The sequence below is a fragment of the Calonectris borealis genome, chromosome 16 (genome assembly GCF_964195595.1).
Source record: "Calonectris borealis chromosome 16, bCalBor7.hap1.2, whole genome shotgun sequence".
Lineage (NCBI taxonomy): Eukaryota > Metazoa > Chordata > Aves > Procellariiformes > Procellariidae > Calonectris > Calonectris borealis.
The window spans coordinates 15,236,765-15,251,500 of record NC_134327.1 but is presented as its reverse complement, the minus strand read 5'-3'; the positions used below and the strand labels follow the sequence as shown (position 1 = coordinate 15,251,500).

At 45.3% G+C, this 14,736-nt stretch overlaps 1 protein-coding gene across 1 annotated transcript in view; it reads left to right on the top strand.

The window, feature by feature from the left end:
* The window catches only part of CACNA1H (calcium voltage-gated channel subunit alpha1 H), a 256,884-nt gene that overhangs the window by 202,519 nt on the left and 39,629 nt on the right, over positions 1 to 14,736 (top strand). The window contains exons 13-21 of the mRNA XM_075165481.1: positions 750 to 905; positions 5,528 to 5,618; positions 7,772 to 7,980; positions 9,691 to 10,125; positions 10,811 to 10,911; positions 11,330 to 11,453; positions 11,588 to 11,656; positions 11,766 to 11,950; positions 14,120 to 14,246. Coding sequence (XP_075021582.1) covers positions 750 to 905; positions 5,528 to 5,618; positions 7,772 to 7,980; positions 9,691 to 10,125; positions 10,811 to 10,911; positions 11,330 to 11,453; positions 11,588 to 11,656; positions 11,766 to 11,950; positions 14,120 to 14,246 — 1,497 coding nt within the window. The remainder of the gene's footprint in view (positions 1 to 749; positions 906 to 5,527; positions 5,619 to 7,771; positions 7,981 to 9,690; positions 10,126 to 10,810; positions 10,912 to 11,329; positions 11,454 to 11,587; positions 11,657 to 11,765; positions 11,951 to 14,119; positions 14,247 to 14,736) is intronic.

Below are 14,736 nucleotides of genomic sequence, written 5' to 3'. Positions count from 1 at the left end.
AAGGTTAATGAGTGGCATGACTGAGTGCATCTGACTGCATTCCCATCCCCAAAGCTACCTTGTTTTTAGGAGGGTTAGAGGCCATTTTCATTGTAAGCATGACTTAATGTGGAGCATGAATCTGTCATCCATTTTCTTAGGCCCCAGGATTTTTGAGCTCCAGGAAAGCTAGGAGAGTGGGAATCCCTGAGGAAGGTCCCTTGGAGCAAGGCTTTGCAAAGATGTGTATTTTTTTGCCCAGCTCGTCAGTGCTTTTGGAAATCACTTCGCTTCCCTGAGTTTCTTGAGCCACCCAATGTCATTTATCTCATCAAATATCATATCCCCTACCCTTTCCTTCAGCTCCAGATGTCTTATAAAGAGCAGCCCAAAAGGAGACAACAGCTCTGGCCTCAGGTCTGTTATCTTCTGATGGTTATCAAAGGAGTCAATACCGCAACCAAATAACGGGACTCGTACCAGCACATCCTTCATGTTACCATATCTAGGATCTGAACTTGTCATCATTATGGGCAGTGGTGTGCTAGATCTTCCCACAGGGAGGGGAGGTTTGGCCAGGAGAGAGCTCTCACATGCAAAGATCTAAATAAAGGAATGTTTTGCACTCTCATCTCATGAGACCTGCTAATGATTATGCTCAGAAAAGGTCAAAAGGAGAGGAAGAAATGGATGAGTCAGTATTTGAATGCAGCTGCTGTGCATGAGAGGAGTGGAGTAATTAGAGAGTCTTCCCCTTCACCTCTCTGCAGATCCTCACTCAAGAGGACTGGAACGTGGTACTGTACAATGGGATGGCATCTACATCATCATGGGCAGCACTCTACTTTGTGGCCCTGATGACCTTCGGCAATTATGTGCTCTTCAACCTTCTTGTTGCCATTTTGGTGGAAGGCTTCCAGGCAGAGGTAAGAGATTTGAGCAGAGGGAGTAAGAAAACTGAGAAGCACGTGTAGGCGAGAGTGTAGGGATGAATCCATGTCAGTGCAAACATGTAGCCATGCAAGCAGCCCTAAATTTAAACTTAAGGGGCGTAGATGGGTTGGGCATGTGAAGCTCTTGTGAATCTATCTTGGCAAATAAGGCCCACTGGACTGGCATGGGACGTGGGAGACCAACACTTTGGTTGATCTGCTACAGGGTCTGTTGTGTGACCTAGAGGAAATAATTTAGGATTAATTTAACTCACCAGATCTCCCTTATGTCCTGTGTTTTGTGTTTCTTCATGGTGGGCCTCAGGTCTTCAATGTATCTAGCCAGTGCATGTCATGGGGACCAGGTAGGGTGTGAACTGGCTCTCAGTCCAGGCCTTTCCTCGTCACTCTGTCCCTTATGTGTTATTTAAGGCTAGTAGCACAGCTGTTCAAAAGCTGTGTTGCAAGGTTACAAACATTAAATTTTGAGATACTTAGGATGATGTAGGACATATAAATGCTAAAGAGATTTTTACCTACACCTGAAAATAATGTCTCTGTCAGGTCAATGAGCAGGGAATTTATGACAAACTGTGGGCATCTCATCTCATCTCACATGGAAAGGATTAGAGAAATGATTTTATTTGTCAGTCAAAAGTGATATGCCATGTCCTGATCTGAACTAGGCAGGAACCTTAGCAGCTGTGCCAGCAATCCTGTGCCACATGATCCAGAGCAGCAGGCCACACTGGTGTGAGTGGTGTAAGTGGTATAGTACTGGTGTGAGTGGGGGGCCCCTGCAGCAGTTTTCCTCCCCACTGGCAAGTCCACTCCAGATCCGCTTTCAGCATCCTGAGAGAGTGAAACCAGCCATCCCCTGCCCTGTCCTGCTCTTCTCCATCTTCCTTTCAGATCACAGCAAGTCCATTTGGGGGAGATTTTAAGTGAGGATGATCTGTTTTGGTTGTAAATATAACGATGTATGTGCACATATATATTATCCAGAAAAAATTATTTTTTTCAAAGTCCTAGTGCAAATAGAAATGATTTTGAGACTTACCAAAAATCATCCGGTCCCAGTTAACGCTAAGAATAGTGGCATCAAAAGGGCTTACGTCGCGCTTTGGGATTTTTTAATTATTACTTTTTTATTTCTGCAACCATCAAGAAGGGAAAGTTTGCTTAGTGCTGGATTAGCTTCAGAGACACACAGACTCAGAAAGAAAATGAGAAAATGGCTTCAGTTTTCACCGCCTTAGCTCCCAAGGGAAAGAGGAGAAAGAAATCATTTTTATAGGATTTTTTTTTCACTTTTTGTTTTTTTCCCCAGAAATGGTATCGTGCTCTCATTTGCCATGTTTAGATCACACTTAGATGAACCTTTGCTGACCATGGAATATAATTGAAATATTCATGGACCAAAAATTCCCTTCTCTCAAGCCAGCACAGCCACATTTATGTCTTTCAAGGATGTCTGCATAGATTCATTATTAAAACACCCCTTCTAGCTTCCTTGCAGCTCTAGCAGAGGAAAATTAATTGAAACAACAGGAGACAAGCCCCAGTTTGGAAAAAAACAACCCTGATCTACATTGCTCAGGACTGTTTCATGGATGCTGAGGATGGTGAGTGCTACCTGCACGCACAGAGAAGACACAAGTAGTCCAGCTCATCGCTTTCAAAATGAACAGCTCTGCATTGCATTAGTGGGTATTTTAATGTCTTGTACAATGTGGTCCATGCCCTGAAGATCCAGTACAGCCAACCAAGAAGAGCAAGAAGGTCTTTTTCCAAGAACAAGCCTATACTCCATGTGTCAGTGACTAGAGCTCATGCTGACACTGTTTACTTCCAAATTCCTGTAGTTTTCTCAGTGTCACCAATCTCAGCATCTCCTGGCTTTGCTCTGGATACTGTAACACCTTTGCTATATTCCTGTTCTAGTGCAACCTGTTGCAGATGGATGTGGACATTTTAGCCACTAACCTAACAAGACCAAAGCAAAGGAATTGCCAGTCTTTCTAAAGGCTCTGCAATAGCTGCTGTCTTCCAACCCAGAAGGGGTTTTCCTCTAGGAAAGTTGTAGCTGTATTCAGAGCGGTTGTGCTGGACCTCAGTTCTGCTAGAAGACGACACAGACGTAGCAGACTAAAGTCTGTGCTAAAGTAATAGATTTTCCTGAACTGAATGCAGAAGCAACCCATACAGTTGGCCATATGGTAGCTCAAAGAATTCAGTGGCCAGATGTGTCAGATATCCTCAGATTCCACCAACCAGCAAATCTGGGAAAGACAGAACATGCCAGGGAAACCCAAGCGAACGATAACCAGCATGTGTGATCCAACTGACTGGAAACTGCTCCTGCTCAAGCAATCTTGCATTTAGGCACAGAGAGCCCTAGTCCAGCAGTTTGCATCCTTTGTTCCGGATTACTTTAAGGCAGAAGAAAGTTTTCTCTCTTCGACAACCTGGCAGCTTGCAGGTATCTTTGTACAGTACAGATCCCGTTCCTTACCTGCCCTCTTGGAGGTTGAATCACCTGCTAATTTGAGGCCAGAAATGGGCAGCCTCATGCAATACTCTCTGAGTGCATGATTACAGACCTAGCCAAATTGCTGTCGTTTTCTTGCTCACGCTTAATGGCTCCTTTCGGAACTGTTACAGAAAATGGTTTAAATGTGTTTAAGGAGTAGTTTTCACTCAGTGCTGCCTCAGAAAAGGCCAGCAACCACAGGCATGACATTTGCAGGGCACATTTTGCTCTCCACTTCCATTTATTATAAATCCTGACATTAAGCTATGGCCTTGACAGTTGTCTCATAGTGAGGTATTAGCTGTGTTACAGAAAACCCTTCTCAGGGCTGTATTTCAGCTACCAGGGCTCGATTCAAGTCTTGCACTTATAAATGCATAACTTAGCTCTGGTTGTAAGCCAAAGATGTTTACAGTCTCCTTAGACAACTCCCAGGAAGAAGTATTGGTGGAGCTGGGTTTTTTTTTGTCATCCCTTGTTCTGTTGGTACGTTGGGAATATGGCAGAAATTCTTGTTTTGACCTCTTTGACTTTGCCCTCTTAGAGGGTGATGCTCTTAGCAGTTACAGAAGACACTGAGCTGCACTTCTCCCTTTGCTCAGGTGTTTCTTTTACATAGATGGAGAGTGACTCCTGGGAGACTTGTGCAGCTAAGAGGGTGCATATCAGAGCTCTAAGCTCTGAACCATTAGCAGCGTTTCAGCAAGGACACTAAAAATTGTACTGTGAATCACAGTTCACAGTCTCAGCTTGATCTCAGGTTCTGATCTGCCTGTGGAGCAAGTTTGGCAGGAGTATCCCTAGAAGAGAATAGGCTTAAATGGCCACAAACCCATTTTTAGTACATTTGTGTTTAGGACAAGAAGCAGCCAGACTTCAAACAGGACCATAATTGCATATTTGGGCTTACATTGTTCCCATGTCATTTTGAAATCTACCCCAGAGCTGCTCTGGAAAAGCAGACAAACTTCCAAAATTATGCAAATCTTTCATCTACTCTGCACTAGTGCTTCTGCTCCGAAACAGAGAAGATGAATAAGGGAGCTTAAGCCTTTCAGTCATCCTGTCTGTTTGGCTGCACCAGTTAGCAATACATCACAGATGAAATTAAGTTCACTGCCACTTCAGCACCATGTCTCTAGAAACCGTGGTGATTTGTTCAGGCATCAGTTAAGGAACTGTGCTCCTTTTTCTGGGATCAGCTGCTTTAATCCAACCATTTGATATCAATTTGCACAGCTCTTCTGCAGTCTTGATGGATCAAGCCAGAGCTATGCCGACAGGCTGCTGGAATCTCTCCTCTCTGCAGACCTTCCCCTGCAGAGGAGAACATGACAGTAGCTCTTCTGTCCCAGGCTTGTACATTATTTAGGCTCATCATTTTTGGTAGCAGAGGCAGATATGTATGAAAGGGAAAAATAACTGGACGTCTGAGGGTGGTTGGCTGTTCTCTGTCCTGAGATGATGCTGTGCTGCCAGGCAAGCTGGCCTCATTCCCTTCTGCCTCAGCTTCAGTGTTACCAAGAGATTTCCCAATACAAGCGCGATTACCAGCCAGCGTGAAGAAAGCAAATCGGGGCTGCGTTTTCAGATCTAAGTGAAATTTACAGTGCTGTCAAATAAAGAAGAAAAACCCTTCAACATCCTTTGACATTAAAACCTAAGTGCTTTCAGATGGGATCATGAAGAGTGCAAATATGGAACCCCACAATGCCAATTTTTCTTAGTCACTCCTCTGATTACAGCTGCACTTTCATGTTCTCCCCTGGGATACACTGTTCAGCGAGGCTGGGCGCAGTGTAGGAAACACAACGACATTGCAGGAACAGTAGTCACAATCACGACATCATCCTTTCTGTCCAAGTATAAAAATTAATCAAAACAAAGAAGAGGGACTTACCTGGGGTTAATCCCCAGGGCAGTGTCAGAGGGAATTTGGCATTCTGCCCTCCTAGTTCTTGGGGCCACACTTAAAATAACCATGGGGAGCTGAGCTATCTCTGAGCTGCTAAGTAATCCGAATGGCCTTTGTGCTAAAGTTTAAATGAGTTGGGTCTGTTAATTATCTTCCTTCTCTCTGCAGGGTGATGCCAATAGGTCAGACACAGATGAGGACAAGACATCTGCCAACTTCGATGATGACTTTGAGAAGCTAAAAGACCTCCGAGCAACAGGTAGGATTTTGCCTCTATATTTTCCTGGGAATCTGAGGGCTACAACTCTGCTTCCACAGTCATCTTTTCATAGCAACTTACGGGGGAAAGTGGAAGGATCCATTTTATTTGGCAATTAATCTGATAGCTATGTTAACAGAGCAGCTATGCAAAAAGTGTGGGGAAAACTGAATGAGCATTGATATTTCCTTTAAACAGATGTTTTTCTAATTTAAACTATACTAGAATATTTAGATATGTCTCATCATTTCTTCTGTATCATTACCACAGAATGGTTTGCTGACAGCAATATTCTCACACTACTTCTCAGCAGCTTTTCAAATCAATCATGTTCTCATCTGCTCTTTTTGGTTTCTCACACAAATGCATTTAGGTGAGGTTTGATTGATGGAAATGTTGCTGTTCATTTGTGTTACAGGAGGGCCTAGCAATTGATTTGAGGTAAGGCCACATTATACTATAAACATGGAATAGTAGGTGACAGCCTTCACTCTGTAGAGTTTGCAGCCAGATAGGGGACAGGAAGGGATCACATATTTTAACAGAGTGAATAGCATGATGGTAAACAGGAGCCAGTTTAATTCCTCTGTACTTTGATTCTCGGCTTGGGCTTCTGTTAGGATTGCTTTAAATGCTTCTAAACGAGGATTCATTTCAGCTAAGGAAATTATATTGATTGTGGTGAGCAGATGGAATTCAGCTGAGGAAGGGGCAGAAGTAATTTGTTGGGGAAGCTGAGACAAAGCTGGATCACAGCAAGGTGATGGAGCTGCTCAGCCTGCAGATGAAGCAACAAATTCCAAACACCAAGTGATCAAATGAACGTCCATTGCAAATAGTTGGCAAGGAACCCACAGCACCAACTATGCACCAGCTTTGCACCAGCTATTTGCTGAGCAGCTTCAAATAAGAAGAGAGTTCTAGGGGAAAGAAATATTGTCATCTCTTCTCAGGTAATACAGGAATAGAAAACATGGCTGAGCTTGCCATCAGTCAAAGTCTATGAGTAATTGTGTGTCTCCATAAGCCTCATAGGTGCCAACCAGTGACTAAACAGCATAAAGATATTAACAATTCTATTACAATGCCGTTGGTCTGTAAACAGATACACTGGCAAGAGGAACATGTATTGCAGATTAGCAAATTTTGAGCTGGATCTTCCACCCTTCAAAATGAATGGCAGTGTTCCCACGGACTTCTGTGGTGCAGATCAGGTATTTGTGCACAAGCCAGTAACTAAACAGATGATACAATAGAAGCACACTGCATTACAAAAGCAGCCAGTGGAAGAAAAATAGCAGGGGTAATGCCCTCACTTGGATTTCTCACTGCAGACTTGTACTTCTTTCCTGCTGGTCACAGATGGTCCCATCCTTCCCCTTCCTTAAGACTGATTCTGCAGTTATTAAACCAGAACCCACTAAGCCCAGTAAAACAGGAGCTAGTTAACTTTAGTTTTGTGTTTGAAATTAGGCTTTTGGTTTTGAGTATTACAGCACTCCATAGGGCTGGAGGTGCTATGTCTGGTTTGTCTTCAGTGTGAATACGGTTTTTGCAGTCTGTACTTGCCATACAGCCAAAATAGATGCTTTCTGCAATTACAACAGAGTTGTGCCATTAGATTACAGGAGGTTTACTCTTCTAGATGGGTGGATGTGTAAAAGCAACTTCCATTTCCTATCTCCTGAACAGATGACTAAAGACAATGACTAATGTTTGCTTAGTGCCTTCCCCATGAGGGAACTTAGAGCACATCAGAACTGCATAAAAATCTCTGTGCAAAACTGTATGACAAGAAGAAGAGATCAACTTTCTAGGGTGAATTTAGCCAGTCCTTAATGTCCTTTCCCTGGAAACTCTCTCCCAGTCCCCCAAAACTGTAACTCCACTCTCTAAATCCCAAGAAACAGTGAGCAAAAGCGGCTTTGGAGGCCAATGAGTTCCGAGTCCAGGCAGGGCTGAAGGCCTCTTAAAAGGTTGTGACATTTGCCTTATGCCTTTCAATGTGGTGGGGGTGATCTTATTGCCCGCAACATTTCATCTCCATTTGTCAGAGTTCCTAGAAGACCCAAGGAGCGATATCCATTTTGAAGACTGATTTCTGTAGCTGTAGCTGAGCATTCACCTCGTATTCTCTCTCCCCTTCTCTCCAGAGATGAAGATGTACTCCCTTGCCGTCACCCCAAATGGACACCTGGAGGGCAGGGGAAGCATGCCACCTCCTATAATCATGCGCACTGCTGCCACACCAATGCCCACACCGAAGTGTTCCCCACACATGGATTCAGTGCACACTTTTGTGGACTCGAGGAGAGGGAGTAACGCTTCGCTAGACCCCTTGAGCTATGATCAGAAGTCCTTGGTAGGTTCCTATTGCTAACACTTTTCCCTCAAGTGCCTGCAAGCAGCACAGATTATGTATATGTGTGTGTGTGTGCGCGTGTGTGTGTGCACGCATGCGTTGCCGGAAGATAAAAACGAGAGTGATAGAGATGAGAAGTATGTGGAAAGGCAGGAGGAGAACAGAGTCAAGAGGGAGAAATGAATGGGTGTGCTATGCTGGGGTAGGAGAGTGACCACATAACAGTCAAGGACAGTGAGTATATGAAGAGGGGAGACGGGGATGTACTGGGATTCAGTGTTTTCCTGCCTAGTATCTGATTGGAAGTCCATGCCAAGCCACCTCGCTGGAGAGACGCAACCTGAGACAAGTTGTAGGTTCATGCAGTTATTCCAGCAAACCCCTCTGAGGAGGAGCAGGCATCTTTTGCCAACCACACTGGCCATTTTGTGGTGTCTTGGAAAAGCTGTCAAGTGTTCCTGTGAGGATGAGGCCTGTTTCCCCCCACAGTGTTTTAGGCTTGCATCTTGAATCCACCTTGTGTCAAGGGAAATGAAGCATTTGTCCTTACCAACATAGCAGCTGAGCTCCAGTTACAGTACAGCAGCCCCATCGGAGGGGAAACAGAGGAAACAAGGTATGAGCTGACCGATTGCCACCAGGCACAGCTCATGGAGCAGAGATCTGGCTGGAGCTGACTGCTTTGGCAACTGATTGAATTTTGCCTGCAACAGAGGAGTGGGAGGGCAGCTCTATGAAAACAGAGGGAGCAGAGTTAATAGACAAAGTGGATTGCTGCTGCTGCTTATCTATCCCATTCCTCTGCTCTGTAACTGCAATATCATGTTCAAATCAAGGCAGCAGACCGTGAAGGCACTTCACGCAGAGACAGAGCCACTATCCCCTTTGGTAAGCTGCTTAGTCAAGGTAATGCTTTTGAAAAGAAAATAGAGATGACTGTTGTTTGCCTTGGGGTTTCATGGGATTGTGAGTTGCTGGAGAGGGTTGTTCATCATTTGAAACCTTTCTCTGAGAGCACATCAGTGCCACTAGCCAAAGGAAGACGAAGCAGTCAGAGGAGAGCTGGCCAACACTGAGAAGGCGGAAGGCAGTTTGCCTTGTTTTGTGCTGGGAGGAACCATGGAGGAAAAAGGAGTTTCCCTTCTAGCTTTTCGGCTCTGACCTTAAGTGCTCTCATCCTGGCAACTACCTACCAGCCAAAGTGCACTGACACACTGATCAGTGCCAGAAATTTGCTGTAAGAGAAACATTCATTCCACCTCCTTATGCAGCAAATTGAAGAGAAAGTAATGCAAATAGGGGCACAATTTCCAATAGGCACTTGGGTGACTCAGGTGCCAGAGCCCCTTTGGAAGCCAGGGAGGTTGTGTGCTGAAACCACTTGAACATGAGGAAAGAAAATACCACTTCAGCAATAGTGTCTTTGGGTTCATTTTTTATGCACAGTTAATGTTGCCAGGACAGTAGGAAGTCATGCAGCACAGAGGATTGGTAGCTGTGCTACAGGTGTAGTTCAAAGAATACCTGCGGGGTGGGCTTAGCTGGGTGCTGCCATCTCAAGGCTTTGGCATGATGAAATAGGTGCAGTGAAGAAAGCTGGAAAGGGAAGGCATGACTTGCAACGAGAAGGGTCATCCAGTCTGGGCAAAATGCCATATCCTTTGGCTTTCTTCTGCAAACAAACCCTCAAATGTCTTTCTCCTCTCTCAGTCCAGCCTCCGCAGTTCCCCTTGCGCCAACTGGGGCACCAGCAGCAACTGGGGAAGCCGACGCTCAAGCTGGAATAGCCTGGGCAGAGCCCCGAGCCTTAAGAAGAAGAACCAGTCAGGAGAAAGAGAGTCCTTGCTCTCCGGGGAGGGGAAAGGCAGCACAGACGATGACTCCGATGACGCCAAGTCCAGCACGGTCAGCAGGCCCTCGTTGCACCGCCGGGCAGAGTCCCTGGACTACCGCAGCTCCCTGGACCTGCCTGAGCTGCTCCAGTTGCCCACCATGCGCCACTCGCTCAGTATCAGCCCCATGGCCGTTCTGCCTGCCGAGTACCAAGACTGCAATGGCAAGATGGTTCACGTCCCCAGCGAGTTTTTCCTGCGTGTCGACAGCCACAAGGAGGATGCCATGGACTATGAGGATGACATGGAGGATGTGAGTTGAGGGGGAAATTGGGCACTCATGCTTTAAGTGGCTTTTCCACTCCAAGAAGGCTGATTAAAAATCAAGCTTTGTAATGTGTTACTGCCTAATGGCTAGTGTAGACAAAATGAATCCAGATCTGAGAGATGGGCATCCACTTCCGAAAATGTTTTTTTGTTTAGCTAATGGGTTGGGCTGTTACCTTGCAGTGGTCTCTAACAAGGTAAAACTGTAAGGGGTTGTGCATGCATTTGCCTAGTTTTTGGACTGGTTGAGATTGTCCCCCGGCCCACGATGCCTCCAAAAATGACTTGTAGACACAACAGCTAGCTAATGTCTTTGCTCATAAGAGCTGTTTGGCATCTCGAAGGCTTGAAAGTCTAGAAAGAGTGTTCTCTATTTAACTTTTTGGTTGTTTGAGGCCTTCTTGGTTTTGACACAACTTTGGATCTCAAAATGATACCTGCCTAGAAAGTCTTGCTTTGTTATGTTCATATCTCACTGTACAGCAGTCCCTTTCTTCCACCCCTTTCCTCCCTGTTTTGTTGGACAAATGTGACAATGCCTGCCACATCTCCGTCCCAAAAGCCGTGACTCCCTACAGGCGCTATGAAATGCCGTGTACCACCCCCTTTCACAAAAGGAAGAGGCAGGAAAATAAAAGAGGAAGAAAAGGTGTTTCTTCTTTTCTATCCAGAGTTACTGCTACCGAATTCGTAAAGTCCTGGAGCCCTACAAACCACAGTGGTGCAAGAGTCATGAAGACTGGTCCCTCTACTTGTTTTCCCCACAGAACCGGTAAGAAATCCCAGTGAAATGCCAGCCCACCAGGTTTTTGTGGGTATGGAATACTACATTTCTAGCTAGCCTTCCCTTGAAAAAAATCCCTCTCTGATGCAGAAGCACTGAGAGCTTTAGAAATCCAATTCCTGATTTTTAGGTAACTTTTTCTGTTACATGTAGGCAGAATTGTTGCATGGTTCACTCCATGCCTGTCTAGGAAGAAGGGTGGTTTAACCAGCATTAAGAATAGCTGTTATTACATCTTGTTTACTGCATTGATAATAATGGCTGAAGCGTGTGGAGAGACTAGATCACTACCTGGGCTGATGCTGGTGGCACAGCGGCTGAAGACTTTCGAGGACGTGCCATTCGGGTGGGAGTCTCTTGCTGACCCAAGCATCTGAAGTGTATTTTTCTCCCCATCATTTTCCAGGTTCCGAGTGATGTGCCAGAAGGTCATTGCCCACAAAATGTTTGATCACGTGGTGCTTGTCTTCATATTTCTCAACTGCATCACTATAGCACTGGAGCGACCAGACATAGACCCACACAGCACGGTGAGTACCTGAGTCATTTTCTTCCTTGATGCAGCATCCAGACCTTACTCTTGTCAGGGCAAGACCCTGCAAGATGAAGGATGTTTGTTTTCTAATGTCTTAAATGCCTCTTTTTGTTGTTCTGCGTTTTACAGGAAAGGATATTCCTAAGTGTTTCTAATTACATCTTCACTGCAATCTTTGTGGCTGAAATGATGGTTAAGGTAATTACATCTTCATCCCATGGCCTATAGTGAGGCCTGGCAAAGACCAGAACGTGGCATAGTTATGATCTGGGTGAAGATTTAGATGTCTCTCTTCTCCTGGCTGTAGGTGGTAGCTCTTGGCTTTTTTTCTGGGGAGAACACGTATCTGCAGAGCAGCTGGAACGTCCTGGATGGAGTCCTGGTCTTTGTATCTATCATTGACATAATTGTCTCCATGGCGTCGGCGGGTGGAGCTAAGATCCTGGGTGTCCTTCGTGTTTTGAGGCTTCTGCGGACCTTGAGACCTCTCCGGTATGTTCACCAGTAGAGTGGCTGAGTTTGCTTTATGTTGATATGTCAAGGAGTTTGAAAAAATGCACATGATCCATCAAGGTCTTGCTTAATAACACAAAAAGCTGAAACATAGTATGGGTAGAATCATCTTTGGGGAGCTCTTATCTAGTGAAACTGTTTGAAAACAGTGAAATTAGTTATAATATAATTCATCTTCGCCAGCATGGAAAAGAGCGGATGGAGTTTGGCGTGAGAGGTGTTATCGTACTCAGTGCAGTGAATGCCTCCTCCACGCTGCATTTTTATCACTGTTTTACAAATAGGTCTGGCTCCTTGTTAAACTGCACAACCTCACAGTCATTCCCAAGCAAAGAGGTCGCATTGACTGGGCAAAAATTTGCAACTGAACAGGTGCTGACAATAATTTGATAAGCTCCAGCATCTATACCTGTTCTCCCACGCCTGCATATCTAACATTACTGCAAAACAATTTAGCTCTCAGCTAGGAAGAGGAAGGGGAGACGCTTTCAGTATCTGAGAAAAGGAAAAAAGAGAATTTGAATTTTTTTTTGTGATTATGCAATAACAAAGAGTGTTAATGCTTGGGGGATTTTTATCAGCTCACGGCTCCTGTTCTATTTCCATCCTGCTTGGCAAGAAACACAAGCCTTTTTTCATGAAATTTCAGAGGAATTAAGATAGGTACCTCCTGAGACCTGTAGGCTTTCTGATGAAAAGCTGATTGCTTATGAGAGTAATAGGAAGAGGCAATCTTGTTTAGGCCCATGACCACAAGAACAACAGCTATTTGTCTGCTGCTCTGTATTTCCTTAGTGACAAGTAACTTTGTGAGTGTTTCTGTCTCCTCTCTTGCTCCCGTGCTCTGTTCTGCTGGCGGCATCGGGGTCCCGATGCAGTGCTGGCTCACCAGGAGCCACGCTGGGTCACCCTGGACAAGCCTTGGCCTGGCAGCGCCTCGGGGCACCTGTCTAACACACAGAACTAGGAACAGAAATCAGGGCATAGGCAATTCATAAGTAAACGTAAGGGGAAAAGAGGGAATTGGTCTTGGAGAATAACTAGGCCAGATCCTATTAACAGAGAGAAATTCATCACCTCTCACGACAGTTTCACTTATGAAAGCCTCTTCTAGGATTACTCCAGGGACCATTCCTAACACGTTGTAGGTGCAGTTCAGACTGCCACCTTATTTGCTGCCAAACAGGACCCTGTTGAAATGCTTTCTCCCTGCAGCATACAACTCTCCTCTTTTCTCTGTTAGGCAGGCATGAAAGCATCATTAGCCGTGCGAGCTCAAGCTACCTGCAAGGACTCATACCCTCTCCCCTCTACAGGCCCCTCCTAAAAAAAACTTTGATGTTCTTCAGTCAAAACACCCACCTTCCCAGAAAAGCTTGCTTGGGCTTGTTACACTTATGTGTGCAAACACATTTTTCACACGCCCATGGGAGAGCCATTCTCCAGGCACTCATACAGGAAAGGAAAACACTTGTTCTCTATCATACCCAAAAGCTGCTTCAGGTTGTGCTCAGAGCGTGCCGGGCCTCTCACAGCAAGGAAGCAAGCTGCTCTTTAATGGGATGACTCTTTGGCTGTGGAGCTGTTGATCCCAAGTTCCTGTTACTAAGAGTCAGTTCAGGAACCAATTAGGAAACAAATTGAAATTATTTTGTTTGAAAAGTTGTCATGGGGCCTGGGCCAGTAGGGCGGGTGAGCACTTTTGCCTGTAGAAGGAGGACAAGACATGCTCTCTAGTACCTCTGTGAAGCTGTTTGCACATGTTGTGTTAGGAAGCAGGCTCCTGCCTGCTGTGTGCCCCTCTGCTTGGATCCGAGACCTCAGAGGGGATCAGCTCTCTGGACTGAGGTACAAATAGCCCTGTAGTGGGAACCTCTGTGATATTCTGTATTCCCTCCTCACTGTTACTAGTAAGAAATTGCCCAACACCCTGCTGACAGAGTGTCTTACACTTTTTTAATTCCATCTAATGTGACTGTGAATGTTCTGCTTGTACAAATAAGTCACTAATCGTCCCTGAATGCTGCCTGCAGGTAGAGGAGGGTTGTTTTAGCTTTACTGCAGCCCAAGCAGAGGAGGAAAAGCAACCATATAATAACAGGGCATGCATAAAAATTAAAAGCTTTACCGTTTTGCCATTTTTTCCAGAGTAATCAGCAGAGCCCCAGGTCTGAAGCTGGTGGTAGAAACCTTGATCTCCTCCTTGAGGCCTATTGGGAATATTGTTCTCATCTGCTGTGCTTTCTTCATTATCTTCGGGATTTTAGGGGTCCAGGTAGAGTATTTCCCTCACCACGGCCATATGTAAGTGCTGCAAAAGAAAAGCTGTTTTTCTCACCACCTGGGGTTAAGGTGGAAGTAATGAGCTTAAATCTCTCCAAAGGAAGATTTCAGTTAGGTGTTAGGAAAGAAGAGCTAGGCCCTAGAAGAAATGCTTCGGGGTGGGGTTGGCATCTGCTCGTTGGAAGGTTCTCAGGTTTGGAAGAGCAGACCTCCCTGATGACAACACGACACCAGCTAAGCCTGCCTGAGGTGAGGGAAGGAAAAGACAAATTCCCAAGGTCCCTCCCGGCTCTGTGTGCTGGGATGTGTATAATATCTCTTCCTCCGAGGGGAGATTGTCATCTTCCCAAGAAGACAGGGCAGGCCTGCAGGATCATCACCTCCTTTCTGTGTCTGAGGCAATACACAACAGTGTCTCAGGGCCTGAAGTTTCCTGCCATGTGTGTTAAGACAGGTATCTGAGCTGGAAGGAAAGGAAAGGA